Here is a 24700-nt window from a genome sequence, read left to right on the forward strand (position 1 = left end):
CTTAACTGACTGAGCCGCCCAGGCGCCCCATATTTAAAAGTAGGTTCCTTATTGTAAACACATTGGATATTTTACAGATATTTTTCTGTTATTAATTTCTTACATATTTTCATTGTTATCAAAGAACACGCTTTGCATGGATCTCAGTCATCTGACATTATTTAGACACGGTTTACAGTCCAGGATATGGTTTATTTTTTATGATATTTCATTCAAAGAATGTATGTTCTGCTGTTATTGGTGGAATACTCTATCAATATCAATTAGATTAATAGTGTTCTTCAGGTCTTCTATATATTTCCCGATTTTTCATCTACTTGTTCTAGCATTATAATTTTTAAGTATAATTTTGGATTCACCTATTTATCCTTTGGCTTTTGGTTTTGGTTCATGTATTTTGAAAGTCTGTGTTCAGTGCATACACATTTAGTATTGTTATGTTCCTAAGGAATTAAGTCCTTTATTATTAAAACAATTAGTATGAAATTGAGTTTTCAATTTTAATGTTCAAGTTTCAATTTTAATTAAGGATTCCATCCCTTCACTATTGTCTTATTAGCTATATATCATTATTTTTAGTGTTTGCTTTAGGATTTACAATAAACCTCTTTAGCTCATAATACTCACACTTCAAATAATATTAGACCACTTCTCATATAGTGTAATGACTTTACAACAGTCTTCCCTTGTACTGTTGCTATACATTTTATACCTACATATGCTATAATCATTGTAGCTCATTATTATTTTTTGTTTTAAAATTTTAATCCTCTCAGCTTTGTCTGAACACGTCTTTATTTTTACTTCAGTTTTGAAAGACATTTTTGTTGTGAATATTTTTATTTGTCATATTTGTCTTTCTTTATTATACTTTTAAGATGTCTCTCCATTGTCTTCTGGCTTACATAGTTTCTCATTAGAAATCTGCTTTAATTCTTTGTTTTCTGTATGTGATGTGAATTTTTCTTTGGGTCTTCAAAATGTTTTTCTTTATCACTGGTTATCAGCAATTTTATTATGCTCTGTTTGGGCTGAATTTTCTTTATTTTTATCCTGCTTGGAGTTAGGTAAACTTAGGTTTGATTATAGTTTGTACAAAACGTGGAAAAATTTCAAGCATTACTTTTTCTGTCCCATTCCCTTACTTTCCCTCTAGGCATCCAACTACATGTATGTTAGGCTCCTTGATATAGCCTCACAGGTTCCTGATGCTCTGAATTTTCTTTTTCACTTATTTTATGCTCTGTGCTCCATTTGGATAATTTCATTGCTATGTCACTAAGTTCACTGATAATATCTTCTTAAATATTTAATCTGCTGTCCATTCCACTTAGTGAAAGTTTCATTTCAGGTCTATTTTTTATTTTTCAGAATCAATATACAAAATCCTGTTGCATTTCTATGCACTACTAATGAAATAGTAGAAAGGGAAATTAAGAAAAAAATCCCATTTACAATTGCATCAGAAAGGCTAAAATACCTAAGAATAAATTTAGCCAAAGAGGTAAAAGACCTGTATTCTGGAAACTTATAAGACACTGATGAAAGAGATCAGAGATGATACAAACTAATGGAAAAATATGCCATGCTCATGTATTGGAAAAATTAATGTTGAAATGGCCATACTACCCAAAACAATCTACAAATTCAATGAAATCTCTATCAAAATATCAATAGTACTCTTCTCAGGAGTAGAACAAAAAAGTCCTAAAATTTGTATGAAACCACAAAAGATCCTGAATAGTCAAAACAATCCTGAGAAAGAGGAACAAAGCTGGAGGTATCACAATTCCAGATTTCAAGATACACTACAAAGCTGTAGTAATCAAAACAGTATGGTGCTGGAACAAAAATAGGTATATAGATCAATGGAACAAAATTGAAAGCCCAAGAATAAACTCATACATTATATGGTCAAATAATCTATGACAAAGGAGGAAAAAAAATATAGAATGGCAAAAAGACAGTCTTTTGAATAAATGGTGCGGGAAAAACTGGACAGCTACACACAAAAGAATGAAACTGGACCATTTTACATTGTACCTAAATGTACAAAATGGATAAAAGCCCTAAATGTGAGATCTGAAACTATTAAAGTCCTAAAAAATTGGTAATAATCTCTTGGACATCAATCTTAGAAATATTTTTCTGGATCTGTCTCCTTAGGCAAAGGATACAAAAGCAAAAATGAACTATTGGAACTTCATCAAGATAAAAAGCTTCTGCACGGTGAAGGAAACAACAAAGTGAAAAGGCAACCTACAGAATGGGAGAAGATATTTGCAAATGACATATCTGATAAAGGGTTAGTAAACAAAATCTATAAAGAACTTATCAAACTCAACACCCAAAGCCCCAATAATCCAGTGAAGAAATGGGCAGAAGACACGAATAGATGCATTTCCAAAGAAGACATCCAGATGGCTAAGAAACACATGAAAAGATGCTCAACATCATTCATCATCAGGGAAATACAAATCAAAACTATGAGATATCACCTCACACCTGTCCAAATGGCTAAAATTAACAACACAGGAAACAACAGATATTGGTGAGAAGGCAGAGAAAGGGGAACCCTCTTACACTGCTGGTGGGAATACAAACTGGTGCAGCCACTCCGGAAAACAGTATGGAAGTTCCTCAAAAAGTTAAAAATAGAAGTTCCCTACTATTCAGCAAATGCACTACGAGGTAGTTAGCCAAAGGATACAAAAATACTGATTCAAAGGGGGTATATGCACCTTGATGTTTATAGCAGCATTATCAACAATAGTTGGAAAGAGCCTAAATGTTCATCGACTGGTGAAAGGATAAAGAATATGTGGTGTGTGTGTGTGTGTGTGTGTGTGTGTGTGTGTGTAATGGAATATTATTCAGCAATCAAAAAGAATGAAATCTTTCTATTTGAAATGATGTGGATGAAGTTAAAGTGTATTATGTTAAGTGAAATAAGTCAGTCAGGAAATAAGTCAGTGTGGAATTTAGGAAACAACAGGTGAACAAAAAGAAGAAAGAAGAAAAAAGATAGGGAGATAGTCTATAAGAGACTATTAACTATAGGGAACAAATTGAGGATTGCTGGAGAGGAGGTGGGCAGGAGATGAGCTAAATGGGTGATGAATATTAATGAAGGCAGTTGTGATGAGTACTGGTTGTTATATGTAAGTGATGAGTCACTAAATTTTACATCTGAAACCAATATTACACTATACGTTAACCAACTAGAATTTAAATAAAAACTTGAAACAAAAGTCCATATATTTTCCATTGATTTGAGAGGCCATCTTTATTGAATACTGAATTTCCAATTTGCAGTTGGGGATGTCCGTATTTTCTATTTGGTCCCATTAATCTATCTGTTAATTCCTACATTTTTTATTTACAAAGGCTTTTAATATATTTTAATATCTGTTAGAGAGTTCTTCCTCCTCCTCCTTCCCATGATTTCCCCTTTCAAGATTACCTAACTATCCTTGTTCATTTGGTCTTTCAAATGAAATTGATAATTTATCTAGCTCCTGAAAAAAGTCTTGATGATAACTGTATTGAGATCACATTATATTTAGGGATTTACTTTGGGAAAATTGACATTCTTGTGTTTTTATTTTAATTCTTTCACTTTAGATATATATATATATTTTTTGGTCTAAGTGTTTCCTGCTTTAAAATTAGTCTTAAATCTCACAGACTTTTCTGGTCTCCTCCCAGCCTCTATTATCTATTAGAGGTTTAGAGGAAACGTGAAAATCAAATAGTAATGCCTCTAGAGCTGGTTAGAGGGAATGATTTAATAAAATAAACTTTGTTTTTTAAAGCAAATTAAAAAATTTTAATGTTTATTTTTGAGAGAGAGACAGACAGCATGAGTGGGAGAGGGGCAGAGAGAGAGGGAGACACAGAATCTGAAGCAGGCACCAGGCTCTGAGCTGTCAGCACAGAGCCTAATAGGGGGCTCGAACTCACGAACCCCGAGATCATGACTCAAGCTGAAGTTGGATGCCCGACTTAGCCACCCAGGTGCCCCTCTTCTTATTTTTTAAATAAAAATTCTTGAATAGGAAATTTATATCCAAAAATTACATAAGGTTATTCAGATAGCTACTTCCTCTTGCTAGAGCTAAGAAAATTCACCTTTTTCTTTTGTATTCACTTGTAAGTACTAATATAAGGTATTATCTCCCATCCCCTCTTCCTTGGTTTGAACATTAACGGTTTCCTACTAAACCCACTATCTTCCACCTTGCTGTTTGAAGGCATTTTATATCCCCACAGGTAGAATGTCCCCAGTCTTTTCTTGTGGCTTCATAATATTCTGTTTTATGGATGTTCCACAATTTATTTAGCTACTCTTCTATTGATGAACATTCTCCCCAATCTTGTACAATTACAAATATCAAAATTTTTTTAACATTTATTTATTTTTGATACAGTGAGAGAGAGAGAGACAGAGAGAGAGAGAAAGGTGGGGGGAGGAACAGAGAGAGAAGGAGACACAGAATCCAAAGCAGGCTCCAGGCTCTGAGCTGTCCGCACAGAGCCCGACACATGGCTTGAACTCACCAACCGCGAGATCATGACCTGAGTGGAAGTCAGACACTTAACTGACTGAGCTACCCAGGCGCCTGTAGTATAGTTTTTTCTGACTTAAAAGTATTATTTTTAATGTGAAGATGTAGATCATGTAATAGAATCTACAGATAAACAGTTTATGTTATGGATATGGTAGCTTTTGATTATAGAGCAGAAGAATGAATTTACAAATAATTAACACACACACACACACACACACACACACACACACACTATCCTGGGAATTTCTATGAAGGTTCCTGTTTTAAGTATCAGGGTTCTTTAGCAGAGTTGATTTTAATATAAATATAAGACAGTGTATATTCACATGTTTGTTGGAGATCCTTCTTTAACCTTATGTATGAAATAAATATCTCTAATTAAGTGAAGAAATGGTGATTTATTTATTTATTTATTTATTTATTTATTTATTTATCTTTTTCCTCTTTGGTGACTTATTAATAGCTTCCTCTGATGGTTGGCCAGGATTCTGAATGACAATTCCCGTGAATAAATGAACTCATACTGGTGATCCCAAGCCACTGCAGTGTCATTTGGTCGGTATTCTCCTGTGTGCCAATTACCCATATCTCTGAAGATAATAACATTTTTTATAGTTACCTGTGCATGAAGTAATGCTAGTTTCAACCAGGGAAAGTTGGATATGCTTAACTCTTTGGAAACAGTCACATGTTAGGTCTTTAAATGAGTGGGTGGGTGACAAACACAGCAACAGTTAAGGAATACTGGTGTAGAATGTTGAAGTCCCCAAAGGCCAGCATTGACTAGATGATTCTGGTGACAGGATTGTTTTGTATAGAGATCAATAATATGTTATCTTGTACAACAGAAGCAGCTTCAGTTGAGCTTAATGAGCAAGAACCAATACAAATGAGAAGAAAAAGGACATGCAGTCAGAAACTGAAGTTACTTTTTCCCCCTCCATTGCTGTCCCAGTTGGAGAACCAAAAAAGGGATTTTCAACCATTAGGAGATAGTCTTGTAAGAGGGAATAAAATCTGACTTGGTTTAGTTCTGGGCTTTATTTCATTTGTTGACATGGAGATAGAGCACCTTTCTTTTCTCTGTTAATTAGAGAGTTGCGAGAGCTGAGTCTCTTCTACGGGAAGCTAAAGGAGTTCATGTGGATTGAGAAAATATTGGTCTGGGAACTCAACCAGAATGCTCTGAGATGCAGGTATCATATGGATTTTCCTTCTCCTACCATGGTTCTTTAAATACCCTGGATGGATTATAGATGTGTGAGAAGTAGTTTAAGAAACTCAAATGTTTGTGAACACTTGAGGACAAAACTTCATTTTCTTTCACTTAGATCTGGCTAGGATGCTGAAAGTGCAACATGGGGCATCCAGAAAGGGACTAAGGTGTGTCATACAATCAGAAAGTCATGAGAAAAGAGAAGTCTTCTCTATATACTGGTTGAGAGGCAGATCAGAGAATCAATATCAGTTCTATCACTTATTGTTGTAATCTGTTGTTTTCCCTCTCTTGGTTTGGATTTGCTTCTTTGCAAAAGAAGCTAATAATACCAACTTTTGTGGTTTCTGTGTGTATCAAACAACATGTATTTAAAGAAGTTATTGTGGTGTTTTGTACGTGGTGGTCACTTTTTTGTTTTGATTATCATTATTTCCATAAATAGCTCATCAAACACTGCTACAGCCTAGGAGATAGTTCTTTTTTTTAAAGTTTATTTATTTATTTTGAGAGAGTAAGAGGGAGAGAGAGAGACAGAGAGAGACAGAGAGACAGAGAGAAAGAATCCCAAGCTGGCCATGAGCTATTAATGCAGGGCTCTATCTCATGAACTGTGAGATCGTGACCACCAGAGCCAAGGTCAAGAGTTGGACACTTTACTGACTGAGCCACTTAGGTGCGCCAATATTTCTTAATTATACATATTATCCTGATTGTATTTCTTGATTATATTAGGTATTACAAAAATTCTTTAAGCTCATCTATGAAGTTGCATATTCAAATAAATTATATCCGCATCTTAAAATGCAACAGAGGTCTTGGTTTCTTTCTGAAGAAAGCCCTGATCACTCTGGCACTCTGGGTATCTTCTTTGCTTCACAAATTTTATGATCATACTACTTATTAGACATTTTTAAATATAGTATGTCTTTAAATATTGTTTATATTTTTGTATATGTGCTGAAATGTAAAAGCATTAAGGGGTAGTGGGTATTTTAACATTTCAGTAGGTCCACAGTGTCCTGTAACAATGCATTGTGCTTAGCAGGCATCTAGTAAATGTTTGTTGATTGATTACAGATGATTATGAGAAAGGGCAAAATAAATCATATAGCAAACTTAACAATAATATGCTAATTGAGTCATGTAAGTTGTGCAAAAGGAATTAGAGAGGAGGGAGATATGAGGAGAGGGATTTCTATGGGATATGGGACTTATAACCAACTGTAGACGAGGAAATAGATGGTGAATATGGTAGTAGTCCAATGCAAAGAATACCATCATTATGGTGAGCTTCATTACGTACTGAGGAGGCACTGTATTATAAACTCATAGAAATGTTAGACTTGAAAAAATTACTTACCATCACTCACCTCAGCCCCTTTATTTTACAAATGGTGAAACTGAGTTCAAGAAGTGAGTCAAGTTGTAGAAGGGATGCGAGAAAAAATTTAAGTTCCTGTAGTTTAGGGCTAGGATCTAATCACAGTTCTGATTCCAAGCGCTGTGTTCTTTTTGCCCTTCCATGAACCATGAAAAGTGAATATGGAATGGACAATGATCTACAAATACCAATCACATAGCATTTTTTTTTGCTACATTGTATTACTTCAACCATGTTTAGATTCTGCAGGAAAGACATCTCTTGGCTTGTCCTTACTTTATCATATGGTCTTACAGCTCAAACCCTGTGATTACTTCCACTCCATGAGCTGTGCAACAACAGCTGGATACCTTTAGGGTTTCTACATGATCTTTTCTCTTGGAGAGGAAAAGGTGAACATGATTTGGTAAAATGCAATAGCATGAGGCCAAACATAAGAGAGTAGTAATGAGACTGATAGCATTGCATATGGAAGGTAATCAAAGGGGTGAGGAACATGAAGATCATCAGAAGTTGCCTGAATTTTGGGGGACTCCATGGGCAGGAGTAACACACTGAGGGAGAAATCAATGAGTTAGCTTCCATTTCTTCCTTCTTCTTTCATGTTATTCTAGGCATTCCTGGCCTGCCACTCATGACCCTTAGGATTTAGCAGAAGATTTTGCTTAATCTTCTCTTACCAAAACCTAGGGAAGTTAAGGAGACTAGGGAGTTAGAAGCCGTGCTTTGTAGCAATGAGTTACTACCTATTTTATGCAACTATAGTTTAAGGAGTTACATTAGACGTGTTTTGGCTGTGTAAAATAAGGCAATGTTTTTTCTTTATGATATGAAATTCATGCAGTGACTCCCCACAAAGTTTATTTTCTCTTTACTTTTTTTTCCAGGTAAAATTAGTGTCACCTCTGTTTGCAGAGGCAATGGATGGAGCCAACCAATCTGTGGTATATGAGTTTGTGTTCCTGGGACTCTCTAATTCATGGGAGATCCAGCTTCTTCTTTTCTTCTTTTCCTCTGTGTTCTACATGGCAAGCCTAATGGGAAATCTCCTCATTGTGTTCTCTGTGAGTACTGACCCTAACTTGCACTCTCCCATGTACTTCCTGCTGGCCAATCTCTCCTTTCTCGATGTGGGGGTTTGCTCTATTGCAGCCCCCAAAATGATTTATGACCTCTTCAGAAAACGCAAAGCCATCTCTTTTGGGGGTTGTATATCTTAGATCTTCTTTATTCATGCTATTGGGGGAACAGAAATGGTGCTGCTCATTGCCATGGCCTTTGACAGATATGTTGCTATATGTAAGCCTCTCCACTACCTGACCATTATGAGCCCACGGATGTGCATTTTGATTTTGGCTGCAGCCTGGGTCCTTGGCCTCATCCACTCAGTGGCCCAATTGGCTTTTGTTGTAGACTTGCCTTTCTGTGGTCCTAATGTATTGGACAGCTTTTATTGTGACCTTCCTCAGCTCATTAAACTTGCCTGCACAGAGACCAATAGGCTGGAGTTCATGGTCACAGCCAATAGTGGACTCATCTCTGTGGGTTCTTTCTTTATACTGATTATTTCTTACATCATCATTCTGGTCACAGTTTGGAAACACTCTTCAGGTGGGTTATCCAAGGCCCTTTCTACTTTGTCAGCTCATGTCACTGTGGTGGTTTTATTCTTTGGGCCATTAATCTTCTTCTACACCTGGCCCTTCCCCTCATCACACTTGGACAAATTTCTTGCCATCTTTGATGCTGTTCTCACACCTTTTCTGAATCCAGTCATCTACACATTCAGGAACAAGGAGATGAAGGCAGCAATGAAGAAACTCTGTCATCAGCTTGTGAGTTACAGGAGGATGTCCTAAGTACTCTAAAGGTTAAAAAGATTTTACCTACACACTCAATGACAACAGAAAAAAGTAGAGTAATTGAAGTTTTAGATCTCTATTAACTTTATGTACTAGGTTACATTTAAGCATTTACCATGTCTCTGTGTATCACCAGCACCTGAATTAATTATGATAAAGGAAGCTAACATTGGCACTTCTGTGTTTCAGGCCCTCCTGTGCTGGATGCTTTATAGTAATTATTTAATATTTATGAAAACTGTGTAGTAAGCATTTTTATCTTGATTTATATTGCAGGGGGTAGGGGATAAAGTAAGAAATTCTTCCTATTCATTCTTTAATTACTGCGGAAAATGTCTAAAACCAAAGCTATCACCTTAATCCACCACTTCCAACAGTTTTATCCCTCAAAAGGTGCCAAACAGAATGTGTTCAATGATTTAGTGTTGGAAATTAACATGTTATTCCTTTTCACTGTGATACTTTCCTTATTTTGAACTGGTTAATGTCTTTTCCTCAAACTATCTACCAAACTGCCATAATACCAATTGGTTTGATTTTTTTCCTCTAAGGTATCTGCTTCCTATTACCCCATTCCTTTGGTTACCTAGAGCTGTTGATTATATATGGAATTATGAAATTTTAGAACTGGAATTTGAGATAATTTGTTCCAACGTTTGTTAAGTGATAGATCTAAGGTGAGAATCAGATCTCCACAGTTCCCTTCCTAACTTTATTGAGGAATAACTGAAATCTTCAAATAGAATTGTATATATTTAAAGTATACAATATGGTAATTTGATATACATATATACTGTGAAGTTATTACCAAGATCAAGATAATGAACACAAACTATGATAAAGTTGTATTAATGCCTACTTATTTTAAAGATTCTTTAAAAATGCCACATGTGTACTCATATCCCAGTTATTTAGCAATTTTTGGTAGATCTTCATGATGAATCTATCTTCTTAAGCCACTAACAGATTTCAGATTTCTTTTTTTTCTCAGTTTACCTATTTTTAAAAAAGTTATTTTAATTCCAGTTACTTAACATACAGTATTGTATTCAGGTTTCAGACTTCATTTAGGAAGTTATTTCATTCTTCTATATTCACTTTTCTTCTGATGTTATTTTGGACTTATTTAAAATTGTTCATTCGTTTGTAAAATATATATTTACCAGGACAATTACAGGCTAAGACATTAGCTTAACCAAGTGAGAGATATTTCTTTTTAGCAAAATTAGCCTTTGGGTGATGATTGTTGTTTGTGTATAACTGTTCCTTTTTCCTCTTCCTCTTGATAAACTTTATTTATACTTATCTTTCTCCTGGTGACCTCTTAGGGTGCTCCTTTGAATATCAGCCTTATAAATATTATGTGATCAAAGGATCACATAATATCACATGCCTTTCTATTTGAAAAATGGAAACTTAGATGTGCATTCACTCCAAATAAAATTCAGTACAGATTTATTATCACTTTACTTGCCCTTAACTGTGTCATTTACAAGCCTGGTAGAGACTGCCATAGCTCCTTCTCATCCAACACCTTTCTTACTAGCTTTTTAAAGCCCATTCATTGTTTTTGTCCACCTGTCACCACCTCTACGTTTACCAACATTTATTGAACATTTATGTGGCAGGTACTATCTGAAGTTGTTAACATATACCAATTCATTTAATTCTCTCAGCAATCAGGTACGTAATATGATTACTCTTCTTTATAGGAGATGTACCTGAGGCACAGAAAGATACACTAACTAGCCCAGAGACACAGAGGTGGTAAGTGGCGAAGCTTGGTTGCAAATCCACACAGCTTCTGCTCTAGTATCCCTGCTCTTAATCACCACACTTCAAAGTTGGTGGGTCTCTCTTATCTGTCCTTCTAAAATCTGAACATATCTTTTCTCTCTTAATAACACAAAATAACAAATACAAAACATGCATCAATTCAGTAAAATACAATGCTATTGTATTCTGTCATTTAAATCTGTCATTAAAATATCCACCTATTTACTAGATGGATATCAAAGGGGCTGGGGGCACCTGGATGACCCAGTTGGTTAAGTGTCTGACTTCAGCTCAGGTCATGATCTCACATTTTGTGGGTTTGAGCCCTGCATTGGCCTCTGCACTGACAGTGCAGAGCTGCTTGGGATTCTCTCTCTCCCTCTCTCTCTGCCCCTCCCCTGTTCACTCGTGTGGGTGCTCTCTCTCTCTCTCTCTCTCTCTCTCTCTCTCTTTCTCAAAATAAATAAACTTTTAAAAAAACACAAAGGGGCTGAAACTCAGAGGCAATTTATATGATAAAGTGACTTTATAACTCCCTTGTATTCAAACGAAATTCTGCATGAGTGGAGGGCATTGCACCATCTACTCCTTGGAGATAGTAAGTCCATGATAGAGTCATGTTATTTCAGTATTCTTACTGAAGCCTGAGTGGACACCTCTTGGGGTTCCTTCAGCCTAACAGAAACAGACAGTTTGAAGTAGTCCAGGCAGAGGATGAGCCAATTTATCAACTATTTGATTGAAAGCTGAAAATGACCTTAACATGGTAAATTGCTTACTGATTCTATAGCATTAGGCTCCTTCTATACCTGAACAAGGACATAAAGAAAAAAACTTGAACACCAGGCTTCAAGTAAACCTCTTTTGGGCACACACAAAACTTTCTCTTCTTAGTTAATATTAAAGAAAGTAGTATAAGGTTGTTTGAGGTGGTTTCTGCATCACATTAGTAGGTATCAAAATAAAAGCTGTTTATATTTTAACAGCAGACAGGGATTTATTTCTTTCTTTTTCCCAACTGTATTAAGGTATGATGACAAATAAAAGTGTACATATTAGGTTGTACAATATGATGTTTTGTATGTAATGTGAAATGACTACTTCAATTAATTAACATATTCATTACTTCACCTAGTTAACCGTCTCCTTTTTATGTGAGAACACTGGAAATCTACTCTCTTACATTATTATTATGTAAAATATACATTATTATTAGGTAAATTTTTTTTAATGTTTATTTATTTTTGATAGAGAGAGAGAGAGAGAGCACAAGCAGGCTATGGTCAGAGAGAGAGGGAGACACAGAATCTGAAGCCTAGGCTCTGAGCTGTCAGCAACAGAGCTTGATGAAGGGCTTAAACTCATGAACTGTGAGATCATAACCTGAGCCGAAGTCAGTCACTTAACTGACTGAGCCACCCAGGCCCCACCAAATATACATTATTATTAAATGTAATCATCATGCTGTACGTAAGTCTATAGAATTTATTCATCTAGTATTTGTTGAAGGTACTTGTACTCTTTCACTAACATCTCCCCTTTATCTCACATCCCAGCCCTTAGTAACAACCATCCTATTCTCTGGTACTCTGTTATTTACTTTTTTAGACTCTGTATATAAATGAAATTGCAAAGTATTTGTCTTTCTGTGTCTGGTTTAATTCACTTAGCATAATGCACCTCCCCCACCAGGTTCATCTGTGATTGCTTCCATATCTTGTCTATTGATAATAGTGCTGTAATGGACATGGGAGTGCAGATAACTTTTTGAGATAGTGATTTTCATTTCATTTGGATATATATTCAGGAGTTGGATTTGCTGGATCACATGGTAGTTCTATTTTTTAATTTTTTTGAGGGACCTCCATACTATTTTCCTAGTGATTATACTGTGTTACATTCTTACCAACATTGTACAAGTGCTCCCTTTCTTTCCCCATCTTCACCAACACTTGCTTTGACTTTTTGATAATAGTCATTCTATCAAAGTCAAAAGAAAGCTGGAGTAGCCAGACAAAGTCTGGAGTCTGACTTACATCAGACAAACTAGATTTTAAACTAAAGGCTGTAACGAGAGATGAAGAAGAGCATTATATCATAATTAAAGGGTCTATCCATCAAGAAGAGTTAACAATTGTAAATGTTTCTGCTCCCAACTTGAAAGAACCAAAATACATAAGTCAATTAATCACAAACATGAGCAATCTTATTGATAGGAATACTGTAATTGCAGGGGACTTTAATTACTCCACTTACATCAATGGACAGATCATTTGGCGGAAAAATCAATAAAGAAACAATGGCCTTGAATGGTATACTTGATTAGATTGACTTGGCAGATATATCCAGAACTTTTCATCCAAAAGCAGCAGAATACACATTCTCTTTGAGTGTACCTGGAACATTCTCCAAGATAGATCACATACTGGGTCACAAAACCCTCAATAAATATAAAAGAATTGAGATCATACCATGCATATTTTCTGATCACAATGCTATCAAACTTGAAATCAACCACAAGAAAAAATTTAGAAAGCCTCCAAATGCATGGAGGTTAAAAAACATTCTACTAAAGAATGAATGGGTCAACCAGGCAATTTAAGAAGAAATTAAAAAATATATGGAAGCAAATGAAAATGAAAACATGACAGTCCAAACCCTTTGGGATGCAGCAAAGGCAGTCCTAAGAGGGAAATACATTGCAATCCAGGTCTATCTCAAGAAACAAGAAAAGTCCCAAATACAAAATCTAACAGCACACTTAAGGGAACTAGAAGCAGAACAGCAAAGAAACCCCGAGGCCAGCAGAAGAAGAGAAATAGTAAAGATTAGAGCAGGAATAAACAATATAGAATCCAAAAAAAAAAAAAAAACCCAGTAGAACAGATCAATGAAACTAAGAGCTGGTTTTCTGAAAAAAATAAACAAAATTGATAAACCCTAGCCAGACTGCTCAAAAAGAAAAGAGAAAGGATCCAAATAGATAAAATCACGAATGAAAGAGGACATACCCCAACTAACACCACAGAAATACAAACAATTATCAGAAAATACTACGAAAAATTATATGCCAACAAACTGGACAACCTGGAGGAAATGGACAAATTCCTAGATACCCCCACACACTACCAAAATTCAAATGAAAAGAAATATAAAATTTGAACAGACCCATAACCAGTGAAGAAATTGAATCAGTTATTAAAAATATGCCAAGAAATAAGAGTCCTGGGTGAGATGGCTTCCCAGGGGATTCTACCAGACATTTAAAGCAGAGTTAATACCTATCCTTCTCAAGCTATTCCAAAAAATAGAAACAGAAGGAGAGCTTCCAGACTCATTCTATGAAGCCAGCATTACCTTGATTCCCAAACCAGGCAGAGACAAAAAAGGAGAATTATAGGCCAATGTCCCTGATGAACATGGATATAAAAATTTTCAACAAGGACCTAGCAAATTGAATTCAACAATATACCAAAAGAATTATTCACCACAATCAAGTGGGATTAATTCCTGAGCTGTAGGGCTGGTTCAATATTTGCAAATCAATCAATATGATACATCATATTAATAGAAGAAAGGATAAGAAAGGATATGATCCTCTCAATAGATGCAGAAAAAGCATTTGACAAAATGCAGCATCCTTTCTTAATAAAAACCCTCAAGAAAGTTGGGATAGAAAGAACATACCTAAACGTCATAAAAGCCATATATGAAAATCCCACAACTAATATCATCCTCAATGGAGAAAAACTGAGAGCTTTACCCCTGAGATCAGGAACATGACAGGGATGTCCACTCTCACCACTGTTGTTTAACATAGTGTTGGAAGTCCTAGCCTCAGCAATCGGACAATAAAATGAAAATAAATGACATCCAAATTGGCAAAGAAAAAGTGAAACTTTCACTTTTCGCAGATGACATGATAGTCTACATGGAAAACCCAAAAGACTCCACCAAAAAAGCTGCTAGAACTGATACATAAATTCAGCAAAGTCACAGAATACAGAATCAATGTACAGAAACCAGTTGCATTTCTATACAACAATAATGAAGCAACAGAAAGAGAAATAAAGAAATCGATCCCATTTACAATTGCGCCAAGAACCATAAAATACCTAGGAATAAACCTAACCATATATATAAAAGATCTGTACGCTTAAAACTATAGAAAACTTATGAAGGAAATTGCAGAAGACATAAAGAAATGGAAAAACATTCCATGCTCATGGATCAGAAGAACAAATATTGTTAAAATGTCAATACTATCTAAAGAAATGTACAATTCAATGCAATCCCAATAAAAATTGCACTGACATTCTTCTCAAAGCTAGAACAAACAAGGGGCGCCTGGGTGGCGCAGTCGGTTAAGCATCCGACTTCAGCCAGGTCACGATCTCGCGGTCCGTGAGTTCGAGCCCCGCGTCGGGCTCTGGGCTGATGGCTCAGAGCCTGGAGCCTGTTTCCGATTCTGTGTCTCCCTCTCTCTCTGCCCCTCCCCCGTTCATGCTCTGTCTCTCTCTGTCCCAAAAATAAATAAACGTTGAAAAAAAAAAATTAAAAAAAAAAAAAAAAAAAGCTAGAACAAACAATCCTAAAATTTGTGTAGAACCACAAAAGATCCCAAATAGCTAAAGTTATGTTGAAAAATAAAACCAAAGTGGGAGGCATCACCATCCCAGACTTTAGCCTTTACTACAAGGCTGTAATCATCAAGACAGTATGATACTGGGACAAGAGCAGACACATAGACCAATGGAATAGAATAGAGAAACCTGAATTGGACTCACAAATGTACTGCCAACTAATCTTTGACAAAGCAGGAGTGAGTATCCAATGGAAAAAAGACAATCTCTTTAGCAAATGGTGCTGGGAGAACTGGACAGCAACATGCAGAAGAATGAACCTGGACCACTGTCTTACACCATACACAAAAATAAACTCAAAATGGATTAAAGATCTAAATGTGAGACAGGAAACCATCAAAACCCTAGAGGAGAAAACAGGCAACAACCTCTTTGACTTTAGCCACAGCAATTTCTTCCTTCAAAGAAGGATAAAACATGTCTCTGAAGGCAAGAGAAATAAAAGCAAAAATGAACTATTAGGACCTAATCAAGATAAAAATCTCCTACACTGCAGAGGAAACAATCAATAAAACTAAAAGGCAACAGATGGAATGGGAGAAGATATTTGCAAATGATATATTGGATAAAGGGGTAGTATCTAAAACCTATAAAGAACTTACTGAAGTCAACACCCGAAAACAAATAATCCAGTGAAGAAATGGGAAGAAGACATGAATAGACATTTTTCCAAAGAAGACATCCAGATGGCCAACAGATACATGAAAAGACACTCTTCATCACTCATCATCAGGGAAATACAAATCAAAACCACATTGAGACACCACCTCACACCAGAGTGGCTAAAATTAACAACTCAGGAAACAACATGTTGGTGAGGATGTGGAGAAACGGGAACCCTCTTGCACTGTTGGTGGGAATGCAAACTGGTGCAGCCACTCTGGAAAACAGTGAGGAGGTTCCTCAAAAAATTAAAAACAGAACTACCCTACAACTCAGCAATAGCACTTCTAGGAACTTATCCAAAGGATACAGGAATGCTGACTCATAGGGGCACATGCACCCCAGTGTTTATAGCAGTGCTTTCAACAATAGCCAAATTATGGAAAGAGCCCAAATGTCCATCAACTGACGGATGGATAAAGATGTGGTTTATATATGCAATGGAATACTACCTGGCAATGAGAAAGAATGAAATCCTGCCATTTGCAACAACGTGGATGGAACTGGAGGGTATTATGCTAAGTGAAATAAGTCAGAAAAAGACAGTTATCGTATGTTTTCACTCATATGTGGAAGTTGAGAAACTTAACAGAAGACCATGGGGGAAAGGAAGGGGAAAAAGTAGTTACTAACAGAGAGGAGGCAAACCCATGAGACTCAAATACAGAGCACAAAGTGAGGGTTGATGGCGGTGAAGGGGGAAATGGGTGATAGGCATTTAGGAAGGCACTTGTTGGGATGATGAATCACAGGAATCTACCCCCAAACCAAGAGACCAAGAGCATGCTGTATATACACTGTATGTTAGCAAACTTGACAATAAGTTATATGTGTGTGTGTATATATATATATATATATATATATATATATATATAATAAATGAAAGGTAAAAAAATATAGTCATTCTAGTAGTAATGAAGTGATATCTCATTGTGGTGTTAATTTGCATTTTCTTGGATGGTTAGTGATTTTGCACATCTTTTTTTTTTTAAGGTTTGATTTTCTTTGATTTATTTTTCTAAATGCATACATGTGTTCTTCAAGTACAGTCATACTTTAGTCATATTCCATTATCAGACAAAATGTTATCATTTGGTTAATGTCTGTATACTATTTCACTGAGCATGCCAGAGTTCAAAGATCACACTATTTGGGGATATTTAGAGTATTCAAATATTTTTCTGGTGTGAAGTAATTTCTTTTTTTTTATTGTTATTTTATTTTATTTTTATTTTTTTTTTTTTCAATATATGAAATTTATTGTCAAATTGGTTTCCATACAACACCCAGTGCTCATCCCAAAAGGTGCCCTCCTCAATACCCATCACCCACCCACCCCTCCCTTCCACCCCCCATCAACCCTCAGTTTGTTGAACATCTTTTCATATACCTGTTGGCCATTTCAATATCTTTGGAGAAATATCTATTAAAGGCCTTTGCCCATTTTAATAAGATTATTTTGCCATGCTGTTGTATGAGTTCTTTATATATTTTGGATATTAACCCCTTATCATATGTATAATTTATAAATATTTTTCTCATTCTGTAGCTTACCTTTTCATTGTATTGATTGTTGCTCTTGCTGTGCAGAAGCTTTTTAGTTTGATTCAGTCGCACTTATTTACTTCTCCTTTTCTTGCTGTGCTTTTGGTGTCAAATAAAAAAAAAAAATCATTGCCCAGATCAACGTCAAGGAGTTTTTCTCTATGTTTTTTCGAGGAGTTTAAAATTTCAGGTCTTATATTTAAAGTCCTTAATCCATTCTGGGTTGATTTTGTATATGGTGTAAGCTAAGGGCCCAATTTCATTCTTTTGCACATGGATATCCAGTTTTCCTAACACTATTTATTGTAGAGACTATCTCTAGGTGAAGGGGAAGAGGTTCATTCATTTTGTAAACCTGGTCCTTACATATCTTTTGGTTGGTAAAGAGACAATGTTTGGTTTAAGTAAAATATTTATCTAGGTATCCAACATTTTAATAAAGGTCTGCACACACTATTTGATAAGCAGGCACACAATCAAGTTAAAAAAGTAAAAATGAGACAATCAAAACACCAGCTGCAGGACCCGCCAAGCACAAACATGTCACATTTACCACAACATTCCAAGTCTCATTTCTCTGACATGCTTCAGAAGCAGAAATTAAATCTTTTCCTGGGTTCTCCTCCCTAAGTATTCTCTCTAAAGTACTTGGTGGTTAGATTCCCATATAAGTATGGACTCTTTGTTCTGTTGGCCATGCTACAGCCATTCTTCTGCTTCAAGGACAGGGGCCACTCTGGCACACAGGTTTCTGCTTGAGTCATTGCCCACCTCTCCCAAACTGCTGGTTGCTAGTTGCCCACATACCACTGTCTGAACCTCTGAGGTCTGCTGTGGACTGCCAGCCTTTGGCTTGCTTTATACTTTTCCTCACAGCCTCTTCTGTGGGAAGGGACTTCCCACAGAAGAGATCTGGGTTCTACTGTCACAGGTCTTTTCTTTGTATCACAGCCCTCTCATTTCCAGAGAGCCCAGGAACATGCAGGGATATAGGGGATAGGGGCGGGGGGAAAAGGTGGAGAGGCTGTGTTGGAAGGGAGTCATGCATAACCTCATTTTGCATCTAGAATTATACTCCCTGCTCTAACACCAGGACTTACTTGCTTAGTCTCACCTACTCTGCCAGATGTCTTTTGCTTTCATAATGATTTTCTCTCAGATGTATGAGATTGCCCTCCTTTGGACACCTCACACTTATTAGGCAGTTCTGTATGTGTTGATGGTGAGAATTTACTTTCCCACAGGACCTCTAGGCTCCTTTTAAATCAAGTAAAGTGGCTGTATCTCTGCTTCAGTAATTCTGAATATTCTTTGACAATTAGGAGGTGGTCTGTCCTGCACACAGAAGAATGTGGAAGGTCATGTGCTTTAACTTATTTAGTCTCATATATAGTATCGATATAAACTCATTAAGAAAATGTAAATTAATAACTACAAATCTGTTAAATCGAAGACAAATACAGGAATGGAAGACAGTTGATGAGTTAACTCCTTTGAGTTAGTAAAATTTGGAGCGACAACACCATAGAAACCTAGAGGACATATATCGGGTCCTTATAGTAAGGGTATTTCTACCTAAGAAATACTTAGCCAATAGACACAACTCAGAATGAGTAGTTATGGAGTCTCTAATAGTTTGAGAAACATGATTACAATATTTTGCACCTCTTCTTGTCGAGAGGTAGAATCGATTTCCCCACCTGAAATCTGGCCTGGTCTCATGCCTCTCCTTGACCAATGGAATGTGGTAAAGATGACACTCAATGAATTCCAGAACTGAAGCATAGTTTGCACCTTCTGTGTTATTGTCTTGTAGCATTCCTACTACCCTGTAAGGGAGCTTGGACAAGACTACCTAATGATAGAAGACCTCCTGGAGAGGCAGGCCCAGCAAATAGACAGCATTAAGGCGCTGGACATGTGAATGAGGCCATTTAAAATCTCCAGTCCCAGTCAAGTTGGCAGATAACTGATGCCTCATGAGAAAACCCAGGTGAGACCAATGGAAGACCTGCCCAGCTGAGCTCAGCCTTAACTGCAGACTCAGGAGCAAGGAAAATGTTGTTGCTTTAAGCTACTTTGTTGTACAGTAATAGGTAACTGATACAGAGTGCTCTGTATAATGATGGTTTATCAATGGCCACATCACTGACTCTCTGCATACTTTTGGTGTAAAGATAAACAATATAACTAGAGGGGATTTTCTGCTTCATTGATGTTTCTTTTTAAGGAGCTAACCTATGAGAGATTAAACCATTAATGATTTTCCTCATCCCAGCTCCACAACCATTTGAGTGCATCCCTAGTGCTGTTATTATAAACATTCTTCATCTCTCCACATCTCACACATAATAAAGAACTAGCTAACTATTTATAGGACATCTGCATATCTTATTCCTACTTTATTTTTTATTTTGCCAAATTTTTATTTACATTCTCGTTAGTTAACTTATAGTCTAATATTGGGTTTCAGGAGAATTCAGTGATTCATCACTTACATACAACACCTAGTTGTATGTAACAAGTGCCTTCCTTAATACCCATCACCAATTTAGCCCACCCACCACCCACCTCTTCCCATCAACCCTCAGTTTATTCTCTATAGTTAAGAGTCTCTTATGGTTTGCTTCCCTCTGTCTTTTTTTCCTTCCCCATAAGTTCACCTGTTTTGTTTCTTAAATTACACATATGAGTGAAATCATATGGTATTCTCTTTCTCTGACTTATTTTGCTTAGCATAGCTATAGCTCCATCCATGTCATTGCAAATGACAAGATTTAATTCTTTTTGATGGCTAATACTCCATTGTGTGTGTATGTGTATTCCATTGTGTGTGTGTGTGTATGTGTGTATGTATAGATACATACACACATACACACACATATACATACATATATATATATATATATATATATATATATATATATACATATACACACATACACACACACACACACAATGGAATACACATACACATACACATGTGTAGGGAATACCCTACACATGGGTCGTAGGGTAGTTCTATTTTTAACTTTTTGAGGAATCTCCATACCATTTTCCAGAGTGGCTGCACCAGTTTGCATTCCCACCAGCAGTGCAAAAGAGCTCCCTTTCTCCACATCCTCGCCAACATATGTTTCTTGAGTTGTTAATTTTAGCCATTCTGACTGGTATGAGCTGATATCTCATTGTGGTTTTGATTTGTATTTTCTGGATGATGAGTGATGTTGAGCATCCTCCACATCCCCTCCAGCATTTATAGTCTCCTGATTTGTTCATTTTGGCCACTCTGACTGGCGTGAGGTGATATCTGAGTGTGGTTTTGATTTGTATTTCCCTGATGAGGAGCGACGCTGAGCATCTTTTCATGTGCCTGTTGGCCATCTGGATGTCTTCTTTAGAGAAGTGTCTATTCATGTTTTCTGCCCATGTCTTCACTGGATTATTTGTTTTTTGGGTGTGGAGTTTTGTGGGCTCTTTATAGATTTTGGATACTAGCCCTTTGTCCAATATGTCATTTGCAAATGTCTTTTCCCATTCCGTTGGTTGACTTTTAGTTTTGTTGATTGTTTACTTTGCTGTGCAGAAGCATTTTATCTTCATGAGGTCCCAATAGTTCATTTTTACTTTTAATTCCCTTGCCTTTGGGGATGTGTCAAGGAAGAAATTGCTGCGGCTGAGGTCAGAGAGGTGTTTTCCTGCTTTCTCCTCTAGGGTTTTGATGGTTTCCTGTCTCACATTCAGGTCCTTTATCCATTTTGAGTTTATTTTTGTGAATGGTGTCAGAAAGCGGTCTAGTTTCAACCTTCTGCATGTTGCTGTCCAGTTCTCCCAGCACCATTTGTTAAAGAGACTGTCTTTTTTCCATTGGATGTTCTTTCCTGATTTGTCAAAGATGAGTTGGCCATACGTTTGTGGGTCTAGTTCTGGGGTTTCTATTCTATTCCATTGGTCTATGTGTCTGTTAAAAATTTTTTTTTAAAGTGGAAACTGGGGGCACCTGGGTTGCTCAGTTGGTTGAGCAGCTGAATTGGGCTCAGGTGATGATCTCACGGTTCCTGAGTTTGAGCCCAGCATCGGAGTAACTGCTATCAGCTCAGAGCCTGCTTCAGTTCCTCTGTCTCCCTCTCTCTTTGCCCTTCTCCCACTCTCTCTCTCTTCCTCAAAAATAAATAAAAACATTAAAAAAAAGTGGAAACTGATACCAAGTATGGCCTCTAACAACCTTTCAGTATAGGCAGAAAGTGAAAGACTGGCTAGGAAGCAGTGTCATCCACGAGTGTACCATCCTGTTTTCCAACTTTTTACCAACACTAGGAGTTAACTACTATTTAAATCTGAGCTAAGCAGATGCGTGAAAAATATCCATTTTTGTGTGGAAGAGAAAATAAGGTCTTGTGTAAAAACTAAAAAAAGTTTAGATTGACTGGTATGTGGAAAGCATGGATGGAATAACTGTCAGCTCCAAGGAGGGTAATTTAGAATCAATCATTTGTTTGGATGAATTGTATCCATGGGGAGGTTACTGGTGATAATCCCTAGGAAAGGAATCTAACTGCTACCAAGATGAGCTGCTTTTTATTAATGTGAATATCATCTATATCATCGTCAAGAAAAAGTCTAAAAAGACATTTAAAACACATATATAAAAATGTTTATGTCAAGCAACAGAGAATTAAATAGTGGTCTTTGTTAGAGCGGTCACACATGTCAGACTTCGGCCCAGGTCATGATCTCAGGATTTGTGAGTTCAAGACCCGTGTTGGGCTCTGTGCTGAGAGCTCGGAGCCCGGGGCCTGCTTCAGATTCTGTCTTCTTCCTCTCTCTGCCCGCCCCTCTCCCATTCATGCTCTGTCTCTCAAACATAGACAAATGTTAACAAATTTAAAGTTAGAGCAGGAACAGGGCACTATTAGTGTTAGTGTTTTTGGTTTTGTCACCACAATGTAAGAAAAATTTGCCTTCCCGTCACAAATATCAAGGAAGAGTATGAGAAAGGACTTGATAGAGTAAGGAGTTGTGCAGGGTGTGCTGTTGAGGAATGGGAAGAAGTTGAGAGATGTAATGAAGGCCCAGGCATTGCAGGCTGGGCGAAGAATGTGGAGGGGAGCCGTGGCCTGGAACATTCGAGTGTGTGTGTGAGGCAGGGGTAAATACCATTCGATGCTTGTCCAGGGAAGAAGAGGCAGTTCAGCTAAGACTGGGAGGTATAGGGAGGAGTGTAGTAACAGAGTTACCACAGGTATGGCGTTCATCTTTGCTATAACTTGGAAACTACAGTATGATGATGCCTAGGCAGAATGTCCTCCACAAACCCATAACTGTGTCACTCTCTAGCCCTTATCCTTCGATGGGGTGGTGAGTGCCATGCTCTGGCATCCAGCACACCTCTCTTTCCTTCCTTCCTCTAACTCATTTTTTCTTGCTAACTTATAGATATGAGAAATATACATATCAGGTCTTCAAAGAAAGCTTATAATGATTTTCATAGAACTTGCCAATGTGACCATGGATATCGTATCTTATACTGTGAGATGTCCAAATTATGAAATTTACATCACTTGATTATTTCATGGAGTTGAGCAATTTATAAAAGTCTATTAACTTGTGGTCATATACAAGATATCTCTGAAACGACAGAAAAAATACAACAGAACTACCCATAAAAATAAGTACAGGTATCCTTATTTTTTGCAGTACTTTTTTGTGACGCAGTATATTACAAGGATATCTGAATTGCGTTGTGACTGAAATGGTCTGCAGGAGCACACGTCAGTCTTCGTCAGGTTTTCTGACAATGATATTATGGCCCAGAATTAAGATCAGTGCCATTTCTCCTGAATCAGTTTCTCCTCACTCTCCTCTTTCAGGTGGTGTGAGAGGTGTCACTGCTGACAGAGGCAATGGAGGAGGCCAATCACTCGGCGGTGCTGCAGTTTGTGTTCCTGGGACTCTCCACCTCAGGGGACATCCAGCTCTTTCTCTCCCTCTTTTCCTGTGTGTTCTATGTGGCGAGCCCGGTGGGAAACCTCCTCATTGCGCTAAGTGTGACCTCTGTCCCCGGTTTACAGTCCCCCACGTGCTTCCTGCTGGCCAACCTTTCCATCACTGACGTGATATTTTGCTGTTGCACAGCTCCCAAGATGATTTATGATGTTTTAAGATAATGCAAAACCATCTCTTTTGGGGGCTGTGTAGTTTAGATCTTCTTTACCTGTGCAGTTGGGGGCATTGAGATGGTGCTCTCATCGCCATGGCCTCTGACAGATATGTTGCCATATGTAAGCCTCTGCACTGCCTGACCATCATGACCCCCGTGTAGGTACATTTTATTTCTAGTCACTTCCTGGATCATTGGCCTTATTCATTCAGTGACTCAACAGGGTTTTGTTGTAGACTTGCCTTTCGGTGGGCCTAATGCATTAGACAGTTTTTTTGTGACCTTCCTCGGTTCATCAAGCTTGCTTGCGGAGAGACAAACACATTGGGATTCATGGTTACTGCCAACAGTGGCTTTATTTGTGTGGCCTCCTGTTTACTTCTAATCATATCTTACGTCTTTGTTTTGGTGACTGTTCAGAAAATCTTCAGGTAGTATGTCCAAGGCCCTCTCCACTCTATCAGCTCATGTCACTGTGGTTGTTTTGTTCTTTGGGCCATGAATCTTGTTCTATGTGTGGCCATTTCCCACATCTCATCTGGAGAAATTCCTTGCCATCTTTGATGCAGTTATCACGATCCTTTTCTGAATCCAGTCACCTATACTTTTAGGAATAAAGATATGAAGGTGGCAATGAGGAGCCTATGCTCTCAGTTTGTAAGTTAATGTCTTTTAAACATGTGGAGGATTGAACTGTGATGTCATTCCCTGGACTCTGGTTATAGAAGAGACTTACAGGTCATGGATTTCTTATCTCACCGGGGGTCATACCTGTAGATGGTGGCAAACAGAATTAGTATAAATGTTAATCAATCCCCTTTGAAAGGCAATATGTGGTTTATTGTTCATTTTTTAAAAAGTGTTTATTTATTTTGGGAGA

General features: G+C 37.2%; 1 protein-coding gene and 1 pseudogene across 1 annotated transcript; both read left to right on the forward strand.

The window, feature by feature from the left end:
* Nucleotides 1-8068: 8068 nt before the first annotated feature.
* On the forward strand, nucleotides 8069-9030 carry LOC123582191 (olfactory receptor 4F3/4F16/4F29-like). The gene is given in 1 exon segment (XM_045448449.1): nucleotides 8069-9030. A coding segment is annotated over 1 exon segment (939 nt). The 5' UTR covers nucleotides 8069-8091.
* A 14517-nt stretch (nucleotides 9031-23547) lies between these two features.
* Nucleotides 23548-24700, forward strand: LOC123582192 (annotated as a pseudogene).

This window comes from Leopardus geoffroyi, chromosome B3 (genome assembly GCF_018350155.1).
Source record: "Leopardus geoffroyi isolate Oge1 chromosome B3, O.geoffroyi_Oge1_pat1.0, whole genome shotgun sequence".
Lineage (NCBI taxonomy): Eukaryota > Metazoa > Chordata > Mammalia > Carnivora > Felidae > Leopardus > Leopardus geoffroyi.